The 13,815-nt window shown below is 41.4% G+C and overlaps 1 protein-coding gene across 2 annotated transcripts in view; it reads right to left on the bottom strand.

Annotated features, from left to right (window-relative positions):
• Nucleotides 1-13,815, bottom strand: part of LOC140202545 (TBC1 domain family member 30-like) — an 86,819-nt gene that overhangs the window by 30,780 nt on the left and 42,224 nt on the right. For both annotated transcript variants that reach the window (XM_072267515.1, XM_072267516.1), the window contains exons 8-9: nucleotides 11,727-11,895; nucleotides 4,240-4,345 (exon numbers count right to left, since the gene is read on the bottom strand). In XM_072267515.1, the coding sequence (XP_072123616.1) occupies nucleotides 4,240-4,345; nucleotides 11,727-11,895 (275 nt within the window). The remainder of the gene's footprint in view (nucleotides 1-4,239; nucleotides 4,346-11,726; nucleotides 11,896-13,815) is intronic.

The following is a 13,815-nucleotide window of genomic DNA, read 5'->3' as shown; positions in this document are numbered from 1 at the left end:
CCATTCTCTGTTATACCTGCATGAACAGGATAGGATAAATAGATTTCTTCTGTGTGATAAATTTCAATCATTCTAAGATGCAAGATGAGTACTATACTCACTAGGTAGTTATTTTCCACTTCTTATAACTATCACACTCTTAAACCATGAGACATAGGAACAGAATTAGGCCATTTGACACATCAAGTCTGCTCTATCATTCCATCATGGCTAATTTACTATTCCTCTCAACCATATTCTCTTGGCTTCTTCCTGTAACTTTTGACACCCTTTGATTAAGAATCTACTAACCTTTCCTTTAACTACACCTAATGATCTGGTCTCCATACCCATCTGGTGGCTTTGTGGTAACAGTAATAAAGGCTGAGGCATTCACAACACAATCATGAAGCAAGAAAGCAAGTTACTTCAAGACTGCAGGTGACTTCAAGGCACTCAAATAAACAAGTTGCTTTCGTTGTGGGGTTGCTCTTATGTACATATGGTTCAGATTGCACTGAAAGAAACATTTTAATTCAATTAATCTCCATCCCAGGTCCCAAAATGTTAAAACAGCAGATCTGACCTCGATTATCCTTGCTCTCACTGTCTCAGTGAGACAGTTCTTTATGCTCACAAACATCAGGAAGTCTGCAGATGCTTTATATTGTATATATTTTGCAACATATGTTTCTCACCTCAATGTTGGCTGTTCATTTCCCTCCACAGATGCTACCTGACCTGCTGTGTTCCTCCAGCATTTTGTGTTGTTTCTTATCCACCCATAGCACAGAGGACGTTTGGACAGTCTGCTCCACCGGCTGTGAACGCTGCAATTTCAATATTTTCTTCCTACATCTTTACCCCATCTCGGCATTTATAAATATTCTCAGCATTAATAAACATTCTCATTAAGGAAGGATGGAGGAATAAATTTCTGATTCAAATGTTAATTGCACTTTAATGCAGATTAAGAATCATTCCTAGCTTTGATATTGATAGTAAGAAACTGTGTAGGAGTCCAACATAAACAACAGCAACCAAGTGAGTCACAGCTCCTGAGATAATGAAATGGACTACATTAGTCAACACAGCTTTGGGTTGACAAACTGGAGGTAACGTGTGCTCTATTTGTACGGCCAATTTTTTAACATTTTCAAGCACATAAAGTCCTATTGCATTCCCTCAATCTTCAACAGCTTCACCAACCTCAGCCTGCTGGGGATCATCACAGACTGTAGTTTGAATTGAGTCAGCCATACCAACCTCGGACTATAGGACGCCGTGTACTCTGCCTAGTCTCAAAGCTCTTAAAAGCCTCATCATTACCTGCTGGGGTTCGGAAGAGAGGTGGATTCTGAATGCACAATAAACACAATTTAGAATAGAACAAGTTGTTCAGCCAGTGCTCTATCAGAGAGGGTCATAGGGGTCTCCCTACCATCCATCGGGGACATTTATCAGGAGCGCCATGTACACAGGGCCCTTAATATCATCAAAGATCCCACCCATCCATCCAGTACGCTCTTTGGCATTCTACCATCAAGCAGAAAACTCCAATACATGAAGACAAGAATGGTCAGGATGGGAAACAGTTTCTTCCCTCAGGCCATTCGGCTTCTTAACTCCCTGCCGCATCACATTTGGAAGTTCACCGGATAAATTGTACTGTACCCAATATTTAATTATGCATTATCTATGCATAATTCATTTATAGATTTAATGTCCTAAGCTATTGTGGGTTATGTGTACTACCCTGGTCCAGGGAAACATTGTCTCATTTGATGGTATACACATATATACTGTAGTTAAATGACAATAAACTTAACTAGACTTGACTACCTCCACCTGCAGTGGACACAACACACGCGTCCCAGAATACACTTCTAGACACTCAGCATGGTTATTTTGAATTCCATCCCTTGTGCAACAGTGACATTAACCAAATCAAATGCAGTCCTCACTCGGACATAAGTAATTGTTTCTTTATCAATACTAGATGAGAATCAATAAATGTATCATAGTAATATAAACATTTTACATTTCTCAATTAAGTCTAGATGTATGCATAGAGATATCTTACAGTAATCCCACAAGATTCAGACTGTCATGCATAGATAACTTGTTAGTTAAGACTAAATCCTCATTATCATCTTGATGAATAGGTTGAATTAATTGACATTAATTCAATTTTGCAAAAATTGCCAGTTTAATTACTGCACAACAGACAGTGGCCTACAAATGCCTTAGAGCTGAAAAGGGAAACTTAAACATGTGGTGTGGTATATTTCTTAAAGCACAGCCCCTTCTAATAATATAGTAATAGGCATCCATTAGTCTCATGAGAACATGGATTTGCGCCTTGGACGGTTTCCAGGGCACAAGCCTGGGTAAGGTTGTATGGAAGACCGGCAGTTGCCCATGCTGCAAGTCTCCCCTCTCCACACCACCGATATTGTCCAAGGGAAGGGCACTAGGGCCAATACAGCTTGGCACCAGTGTTGTCACAGAGCACTGTGTGGTTAAGTGCCTTGCTCAAGGTCACAACACACTGCCTCAGCTGAGGCTTGAACTAGCGACCTTCAGATCACTAGACCGACGCCTTAACCACTTGGCCACGTGCCAACACCTGCTAATAATAACCTCATGAACCTGAGTCCCAAGACTTTACACGTGACAGAAACATGATTGCTTGGTGGGGCAGGCTGGAGTCAATGGGAGTGGTTGAGGGTGGCGTAATATGGAAGGAGGTGGTACATTGTGGATGGGTGGAGGTGTTGGAAGGGCCAAGAGGACATCAGAAACATTGTGGGTGGTGTGGTAGTGCAGCAGTTAGCATAAGGCTATTTCAGCTCCAGTGGCCCAAGTTCAATAGCCATCGCTGTCTGTAAGGAGCTTGTACATTCCCCCCGTGAATTCACTGCCCAGGTGCTCCAGTTTCTTCCCAGATTCCAAAGGCATAGAGGTTAGGAGGTTAATTGGACACATGGATATAAATGGCACGTTGGGTCAGCATGGCCTGTTATCGTAGAATAAAGAAACAAGCAAGGAGTTGAACAGATGGGAGTGAACACTAAATAAATCTGTAAAACAGGCCCTTAAAAAGTAGGAGAATGATGCCATAGAATTCATGAAATATGGCTGGTAATGTAGAAGTCAGTCAAAATCCATCCTTCTGTGTGAGAGCGTCACATTGTTCATGGGCTCCACATACAGAAGTGGAAGTGAAACCTACACTCCATGCCATGTGATATCGCTGAGAATCTACTCTCTGCAGTTGTCCGCAAGACAGAATTACTGCTAGTTACTCAGTTTTGGATTTCCTTAAAAATTGCACTAGAAAAATTCTACCCCCGAACATTTAGGATAATGAATCCAGTAATTTCTCTTTAGAAATTCTCAAGTAGGCGTGAGATCCATAAAACATTTTCTTTCCAACATTCTGAAGGACATCCAATAATTTACACATCCTGGGAAAGAAGCCTTCAACACCACCCCTGCATTTCAAATGTTCAGGTTTTTAAGTGTTTACAAATACAGTCAGTCACCACTTTATTCAGAACACCTTGAAACCCGGTGTGGCCTTCTGCTGCTGTAGCCCATTGATCTCAATGTTTGACCTGTTGTGCACTCAGAGATGCTCTTCTGCACACCACTGTTGTATCGAGTGGTTATTTGAGTTACTGTTGCCTTCCTGTCAGCTTGAACCAGCCTGCCCATTCACCTCTGACCTCTCTCATTAACAGGACATTTTCGTCCACAGAACTGTCACTCTCTGGATGTTTTCTGTTTTTTTTACACCATACACCATTCTCTGTAAGATTTAGAAACTATTGTGCATGAAAATCCCAGAAGATCAGCAGCTTCTGAGATACTCAAACCACCCCATCTGGCACCAACAATCATTCCATGGTCAAAGTCACTTAGATCACATTCCTTCCCCATTCTGATGTTTGACCTGAACAATGACTGAACTTCTTGACCATGTCCACATGCTTTTATGTATCGAGTTGCTGCCACGTGATTGGCTGATTAGCATTAATGAGCAGGTGTACAGGTGTACCTAAGAAAATAGCCACTTAACATATGTTAATTAAGAATTTCCCTGGATGGTACTTCCAGTGACATAGTCAACATGCTCCTTTGGAAAGTAGCTATGACTTCTGTAAAAATATCAGAAGAATGAAACCCTCAGGAAATCTCGATAATTTTATTATAAATATTTCTAAAGAAATTCATACTCAGTGAAAGGTCACTCACCTGCATCAGCTCACCGCAGTCAATCAGATTGTCCTCCAGCATCTCTTGAGTCAGTCTTCCCATGGTGCTGTAAAACTCATCTGCACTTTGACAGCTTTTGATTCTTCTGCAAAAAAATGATGAAAATGAGAATGAGAAGAGACATTGCACTTACTCTAAATCAGAGTTTCCCATTCTAGGGGCCACAGACCCTTCGGTTAAAGATACGGGTCCATGGCATAAAAAAGCCTGAGAACCCTTACTCTAAACAAAGGTGTCTGCTGATGGCATTGCACAGCAGATATTCAATATCGCTTCACGTCAATCTGTATTTCACCAGCCCCAGCCAACTTAGTAGAAACGGCTTGTTGAGTTACTGATGGAGTCTGAGGAAATAACAGAAGGCAGAGAGTGGAATTTGCACAAATCTAATAAGAATTCAAACACTTATATATTTATTCAAAGGGCAAGCTCATGGGCTATAAAAAGGGAACTACGAATAATTACTAACACTTTACACATACACTTATGTGTGTGAACTGTTTAAAAAACAAACACTTGGTACTTCTGTGTATGTGTGAAGCATTATTAATTGTTACACCACAGAAACAAGCCCTTTGCACCCCTTCACCAGGTGCACAACAGTCATTAAGATCCTGCTTATACTAATCCTATTTACTGGCACTTAGCTTGAAATCATTAATGTCCTGGTGACTCATTTTTTTTTAAACCGTTCTGAGTTCATGCCTCTTTCACCTTCTCAGGCAGTGCGTTCCAGACTGCAACCACCCTCTCAGTGAAAAAAAAATCTTCCGTATCATTTTAAACCCAAGGATATAGATATCCCTGTCAAGGGTAAGAATTCCCTACAATCTAAGCCTCTCCTAATGTTGTTTCCCTCTGTCAGGTCCCACTCAGCCTCCTCTATTCAAAGGAAAACAAATACAGTTTATCTATCCCAGACAAACCATCACCCTCCCCTCTTCTTCTATTTCCACCTCTGGCCTTTTACCTCTTCTCACCTGTATATCACCACCCCCTCGGTCCCCCCCTTCCTTCTCTTTCTCCTATGGTCCACTCTCATCTCCTATCAGATTCTTTCTTCTCCAGCCCTTTACCTTTTCCTCCTGCCTGTCATCACTTATCATCTTCTAACTACCCACCTCACCACCACCACCACCCCCCATCCTTTTATTCCGGCATCTTCTCCCATCCTGTTCAGTCCAGAAGAAAGGTTTCAGCCTGAAACATTGACTGTCCATTCACTTCCAAAGGTGGTCCCTGACTTGCTCAGTTCCTCCCGCACTGGATTTCCAGCATCTGCAGAATTTTCATGTTTATAATGTCCTGGTCAGTTGACACTACACCTTCTCCGATGTAATAAAGCCCTTCTTATGGAGTGGTGACTAGACCCCACACTACACAATGGATGCTCTATATAGTTGTACCAGATTCTAGTATTCTAGGCCTAGTGTAGGCTTTCTTCACTATCTTATCTACATGTGCTGCCACATTTTGGAATCTATATTGACTAGCATCCCAAGATCTCTCTGTTCCTCAGTGCACACCAGGGCCTAGTCATTCATAATGTATTTGTTAACCTTATTAGACCTCCAAAAATAGAGGTATTCTTTAAGATAATGTGCGAAGTGTTCATCAACAATGAATTTTTATTTTATTTTTTAGTTTTATATTGAGATACACCATGGTAACAAGCCCTTCCTGCACAACAAACCAGCACTGCCCAATTACAACTACATGACCAATTTTCTAACCTGTACACCTTTGGAATGTGGGATGAAATTAAATAATATTAAAAGTAAGACTTTTGGCAGTGTGGAGGATCAGCAAGATCTTGAGGTCCATGTCCATAGGACACTCAAAGCTGCTGTGCAGGTTGACAGTGTAGTAAAGAAGGTGTATAGTGCGTTGGCCTTCATTAACCGTGGGATTGAGTTCAAGAGCTGCGAGGTAATGTTACAGCTATATAGGACCTTAGTTAGACCCCACTTGGAATACTGTGTTCAGTTCTGGTCACCTCATTACAGGAAGGATTTGGATACTATAGAGAGAGTGTGGAGGAGATTTACAAGGATGTTGCCTGGATTGGAGAGCATGCTTTATGAGAAAAGGTTGAGTGAACTAGACCTTTTCTCCTTGGAGCAACGGAGAATGAGAGGTGACTTGACAGAGGTGTATAAGATGATGTGGATAGCCAGAGGCTTTTTTCCAGGGCTAACACAAGGGGGCATAGTTTTAAGGTGTTTGTAAGTAGCTACAAGTAGGTCGGGGGTAAGTTTTTCCACACAGAGAGTGGTGAGTGTGTGTAATAGTCTTACACTAACTGTTACGCTATTGTGCAGTAATCTATCCGAACTCGTCCCCTACCGAAGAAATTTAAACTTTACTATTGTGGTTATAATAAGATTCCACTGGCCAAGAAAACAGAGCCTTGGCATAATCAGGTATGTTTCTGGTCAGCAGTATCCAATAAGTGGTCTCCAACGTGGACTGAGAGGTTTTCAGAAAGACTACCTGCCACTATATTCAGTTCTCATAGCAAAGGGAATTGTTTAATTTCTAATCATTGAGAAAAATATTTAATGAATAACAAGCAATAACAATAGCTTAGTTTTCCAATGGTACTGTTAACATTATAAATTCCAAAGAGCTTCACAAAAGTGTTACTATATAACTTACACATAACCGCCTAAGGAGACAGCAAATGCTTGGTCAGAGGGGCTGATTTTAAGATAAAATAAGTAGAGCTGGAAAGGGAATTCCAAGGCTTTGGACCTTGGTAGATGAAGGTCTCAATGACAACAGGATGTTAATTAAATTTAGGGATAACTAGGGATCTACAAACATAGAATTTACGCTTTTTACACATATCTCAGAAAAAAATAAAGCTAGAGACCCTGGTAGAGTTCAGACTTCAATGATAACTGTCTGAAGTTTGCACATTCTCCCTGTGGTTGCACTGGTTTCCTCCCAGCAATCTAGTTTCCTCCCTCATCCCAAAAGTGCATTGATTGATAGATTAATTTTCCTCCGCAATTTGCCTTAATATGTAGAATCTAGAGGCGGTGTTCCCAATCTTTTTTATGCCGTAGACCAATGCCATTAAGCAAGGGGTCCATGGACTCCAGGTAAACCCCCTGATTTAGAGGAAGCAATGGGGAATGTGTAGAAAATAACATAGGTTAGGGCAGTAGTTTGTTTCCGCCTGTTATGCCGCTAGTGTTTGGGGCAGCAATGAAGGTCCCCCACCTCTGGCAGTGCTCAGGACTTTGTTCATCCTGTCAGTAGCTCTTTATCATTGCTGTCAGTCCTGCAAACCCAGGTGGGGACTCAGGAATACTGTCACACTCAGATGTAGAAGAATTCTTCATTGCTGTTTCCGTAACAATTTTGTTTTACCAGTCAGGGTTGTTAGCCCTGAATTTGGAGAACTGGTGATCCACTCTAAGTCTGGCATCTACCCTTTGACCTATTTGGCATGGATGACCCTACCAAGAGCAAAGCATGATGTCCTGACTCCAGCCAACAGAGCTCTCTGGGTCATTGAGGCACACAAACCTCTGAATTTATGACAAGGTTGTGGCCCTCTTAAGCCCAATTTATACTTCTGCGTCAAATGTCCGCTGTAGGTACTGCGTACCCTACGCTGTAGGGTGATGTGCACCTCCCCAAAAATGTAACTCACGTGTCGCGGCAACGCAGACCACAACAACTGTGATTGGTCCGCTTGGTAGCACCGCATTTCCTCCTACGCATTTCCTGTTGCTTTTCTCCGCCGTGTCTGTACACTGATGCCAAATAAATGGAGACGATGAACCAAATCGTCAAATCTACCTGCCGACATCCGAAAATATTTGAAATGCATTTCCTCGTCCATGTCTCTCACGAAGAAACTCAACACGGTGGCAATAGGAACCTCACCGCCAGCTAGCATTTTCACGGTGAATTGCAGAGCGACGCAGACACTACGCATGCTCGCTATGGCGTAGGGCTACGCAGAAGTATAAATCACGGCTATGGCGTAGCCCGTACGCACAAGTATAAATCAGCCTTTAGAGAAAGGATGGGAGAGAGTGCAAAAATTGGTGCTTGATGTTCAGCAGAGTCGATGGGCTAAAGGGTCTGTTTCTGTCATCTCTCTATGACTCTATCTAATCTTGCCTATTTGAAGAAGAAGGGAATTCTGTAACTTTTCATAACATCCCAGTATTATTACTGATAACCAGAAAATTTTTACTTCTGAGCTTTTTGTTATATCATACTCTAATCTGTGCCCATGTCATCACTGCAGTAGCACATCAGGAAATGGAACTTATATTTCTGAATGTAAATTATGAACAAGTTTTAACAATTTATTTTTGCAAGCTTTGAGTAGAAACTGTTAAATCACAATAATAGTGTGGAAATCCACATTAATAATGGGAATTGTAAATACTGGCAATAATATTAATTCAAATAGTGTTCTTTTATATTCTCCAAATTTCATGCGGCTTGAATCTAGGTCATTGCATCAGGAAAATGCAATCCAGCTCTTGTACAAAGTAAGCTTATCTGAATTATACCATCTAAAGGATAACAATTGGTTAGAATTCTAGCTAATTGGCTAAAATTACAGATAGGAATACAGAATTTTCCTGTACAGGATTCACTGAAGAATGTTCATATTTCTTATATCGAAAGGAAGATTTTCAGCACAGTATTTTATAAGGAACCAGAAATGTCCTTATTAATGTTAATTAATTTTAAACAAATACAACCAATATGCACAAAATGTAGCTAATAATCAAGAGGTTGCATTTCCTTTGATTTTATGCCAACTGCTGCTTTAATCACATTCATACCAATAACAAGATGAAAATGATTCCTTAGCTATTATAAGACCATAAGATATAGGAGCAGAATTAGGCCATTCGGCCCATCGAGTCTTCTGCTCTGCCATTTCATCATGGCTGAACCAATTTTCCTCTCAGCACCAATCTCCTGCCTTCTCCCTGCATCCCTTCATGCACTGACCAATCAAGAATCTATCGAACTTTGCCTTAAATATACATAAGGACTTGGCCTCCACAGCTGCCTGTGGCAAAGAATTCAGCTGATTCACCACACTCTGGCTAAAGAAATTCCTCCTCATCTCCATTTTAAAAGGACATCCCTCTATTCTGAGGCTATGTCCTCTGGTCTTAGACTCTCCCACCATAGAAAACATCCTCTCCACGTCCACTCTGTCACGTCCTTTCACGATACAACCAGTTTCAATTAGGCCACCCCTCATTCTTCTGAATACCAGTGAGTTCAGGCCCAGAGCCATCAGACATTCTTTATATGACGAGCAATTCAATCCTGGAATCATTTTTGTGAAGATGTTAACTGAAATAAATTTAACTGCTGCAACCCATCCAAAAAACAGCACAAATTTACAACTGGTGACAGTGAGACTAATTTTATTCTGAGGGGAAAGAGATCACAATGCCTCAACCTACATTGAAATAGATTGAGCGAATTTGTCACCAAAAGTACCCATCCTTTGCCTCCTGATTTATTTCCAGCTGCGGCAATTCTCCATTTAATGAAAAATGATCAAACAAAAAGACTTATAATTTTCTTATTGATTTATTTAGTGTGGTGATTGCTGGCCAAATCAAGGTTTCTTGCCCATTTGTAATCATTACTGTACAGAGCAAATTGCTAAGCCATTATACACAAAATTTAAGAGTCAAACTGGAGTCTCAAAAGACTGGCAAAAGATTACAGGTTTTGTTGCCTGAATGAAATAGTGAAACCACTGGTTTTCTTCAATAATCTGATAGTTTCATAGCTATCTTGGCTTGGATCCTGATGAAGGGTCTTGGACTGAAGTGTCGACTGCTTATTCATTTCCATAGATGCTGCCTGACCTGCTGAGTTCCTCCAGCATTTTGTGTGTGTTGCTTTGGATTTCCAGCATCTGCAGATTTTCTCATGTTTATATTTTGGTTTTAACATTTTTCACCCCCTTAACTTTTACATCATTAACTGATTTAAATTCCATGGCTGCCATAGTGGGCTTTGGACTCGGGGTTTGAGACTCCAGTAGCACAACTCTTGCACCACCACTGTATCTGTATTTCACATTCATTTCTTAGAGGAATACTCAAAGAAACAAAGAGAAAGGATCAAGGAAGGTGGATGTTCCCCTGAGGCATACGGGCTGAACAATGGTCACTTGCGTGACAGAGGTGGTAGAGCAGGGGAGAGAAAATGTGAATCTGGTTTTTCCACCATACAGAAGGGAAATGGATTTTTGTATGAAGCTGCTGCACAGAGGAGATGGAGCAGCAAGTGGAGATTTCACAATGAGGACGGAGGCCAGGGGAAAGGGATGGCACAGTGGTGCGGGTAGTAGAAATGCTCCCTCATAACTCCACTGCTATAAAAGTCACAAAGTCAAAATTAAGTTTATTGTCACGTACACAAGTACATGTACGCATAAGCTGCAATGAAAAATTATCTTGCTGCACTACCACAGGCACATAGCATTAGAGACACAAGAAAAATCTCAATTATATATAAATTATACCAGAAAGAACATCATTAGAATAAAAAATGTCCATTGTAGTGCAAAATGGTAGCCCTATTGCTATACTGAGGTACTGACTTGTGGTTAACCATGTATGTAGGTTGTAAATGGGTTACCTGTCTGGACATGCCCCGCTGCTGACTGCTCCTATGGCTCCTCCCACAGACCCCTGAATAAAGGTGATTGTGTCACTGCTCCTCCCACAGTCCAGGACAGATACTCAGCATGGACGTGGATCCATTTTACTGTTAATAAAAGCCTTTCAGTATTTACTCTACTTCCAGTCTTTTGGAGTAATTGATAGTGCATCATGGCTATAGTTGTGCAGGTTGGTTCAAGAACCAAGTGATTAATGAGAAGAAGCTACTCTTGAAACTGGTGGTGTGGGACTTCAGGCTTCTGGACCTCCTGTTCGATGATAACTGTGAGAAGATCGCATGGCCCAGATGGTGGGGGGTCTTTGATGAGAGATATTGCCTTCCTGAGGCAGCACCTCATTTTGATAATACCAATAGTAGGGAGAGGTATTCCCATGAAACGTTGAGCTGAGTGTGGAGTTCGAAGTAAGTACATTCTCCCTTTGGCCATGTGGGTTTCTGCTGGGTGCTCTGCTTTCCTTCCACATCACAAAAATGCACCTTTATAGATTAATTGGCCACTGTACTTTGCCTCTGGTATGTAGATGATTGGCAGAATCAGGAGGAAAGTGTGGAGAATAAAATTGGTCGTTGTAGGATTAGTATAAAAATGGGTGCTTGATGGTCACGAACTTATTGGGTTGACGGGCCTGTTTAGGTGCTACATAACTCTTTCTCTGACATTAAAGAAATTGCTTCTCCCACAAACACTTTCCACATCCTTTCCACTATAATCAGGCTGATAATATGCACTGAAAGGTATTTAACAGTAATAATTAAAATCTGCAACTTACTCTCCAAGTTTAGCCCAGATCGCCAAGGCCACTCTTAGGATCACCTCAGACCCTTCAAAGAAGACAGAGTCCCAGATTCGGAGGACAGTGTGATTAGGAAGACATGTGGCAAACAACGTTAGGAACCACTGCATGGTGAAAACATTTGTCAGGGGAGGCTCATAACTACCTGTCAAAATAATGAAATAATTCAGAAAAACACATAATCAGAGTTAATGCAAAGGCTTGTATCTGGCACACCTACTGCCTCACACGCCAACCCAACCCCCATTTAAATTTCCATTTGTTACTGCGTCATCAGGTAACTTTTCATCAAATTTATGCGCACATGTAGGGAGAAACAAAAATCCAGAAACAGCTTATCCGGTAATAAACAAGAGAAAATCTGCAGATGCTGAAAATCAAAGTAGTACATGCAAAATGCTGGCAGATCTCAGCAGGCCAGGCAGCATCTATGGAAAGCAGTAAACAGGCAATGTTTCGGGCTGAGACCCTTTATTTCCATTATCATACATTGCATCGTACCACTGCCATAAAATTTTCAAATTTCACAACATATGCCGGTGATATTAAACCTGATTCTGATTCTGACCAGTGCCTCTGAGAGGACTTCCTTTCCCATTAACTGTTGCTTGCCCTCTCCACTGTTGACGGGACTCTCAAATGAGTCTCTATTTCTGAATCTGCTCTCACCTCTCTCCCTGCAGACAGTCCAAGGATAGAGTTTCCCTTGTTCTCTTGATCTACTGCATCAGCCTCCACGTTCAAAACATTGTCCATAATTTTCGCTATTTTTACTGAAATTACACCACCACACTTCTTCCCCTCTCTTCTCTTCCAGTATTCTAAAGAGACTATTTCCTGATTCACTTTTTCACCCCCACCAGCATCTGCACTCCTCACTGCACTTTCCTGTACAACTGAAGGAAGTGCAATGTCTGGCTTTTTAATCTCTTCCCTTCTTACCTTCCAGGGACCCACACCCATATGTGCTGCATTGGTTCTCATATTGTGATCTCCTCTGTGACTGCTTCAGTGACTCTGAGCTTCACTCTAATTGTCCATTCCACTCTCCCTTTGGCCACCAAAGCTGTTCCAAAGAAGCCCATTGGAAGCTCAAGGCACAACACCTTATCTTCCGACCCACCACTGCACTTTTAACATTAACTCTCTCCAGAGATACTGTAAACTCTGCTAAGTACTTCCAGCATGTATTAAAACCTTCAATAACTGTTGGGCAACTTAATAATCTAGTGAGCGATAAGGTATCATGGCATTAAGCGCAATGCTTTACAGCGTGACCTGTAAAATCGGGGTTCAATTCCTGCCATTGTCCGTAAATCTACAAAAAGCAGTGGAAATGGCCCAGTAAAGCTCTCTCCACTATTGAGCACATCTACATGGAGTGTTGTCTCAGAAAAGAAGCGTTCATCTTCAGGACCCCACAACCCAGGCCATGCTCTTTTCCCTGTGCTACCATCAAGGTAGAGGAGCTGTTTTCACCCCTCAACCATCAGGCTCTTGAACCAGAGGAGATATCCTCACTCAACATCACCTGGCCCCATCACCGAACTGTTCCCTCATCCTACTGCATGTACTCACCTTCAAAGACTCTTCATCACATGTTCTCAGTACTTATTGCTTATTTATTTTTTTCTTTCTTTTTGTACTTGCACAGTTAGTTGTTGTTGTGTTTTTTTTTACACACTGGCTGCCCACCCTATTGGAGAAGTCTTTCATTGATTCTATTATGGTTATTGGATTTATTGAGTATGCCTGCAAGAAAATTAATCTCACTTTCTTGCAGGCATATTCTGGGTTGTATATGGTGACACGTATGTACTGTGACGAGAAATTTATTTTGAATTTTTTTTTTGGAAGGAATTTAAATGCTCTCCCCATGACAACCTAGCTGCCTCTGGGTGCTCTGGTTTCCCCCCACATTCCAAAGACATACAGTTAAGGGTAATGAGTTGTGGGCATGCTATGTTGGTGCCAGAACGCGGTGACATTTGCAGGCTGCCCAACACAATCTTTGATTTGATGCATTTCATTGTATGTTACGATGTACTTGTGACAAATAATGCTA

This window comes from Mobula birostris, chromosome 9 (assembly GCF_030028105.1).
Source record: "Mobula birostris isolate sMobBir1 chromosome 9, sMobBir1.hap1, whole genome shotgun sequence".
Taxonomy (NCBI): Eukaryota; Metazoa; Chordata; class Chondrichthyes; order Myliobatiformes; family Myliobatidae; genus Mobula; species Mobula birostris.
This window is presented reverse-complemented; position numbering and strand designations above follow the sequence as displayed.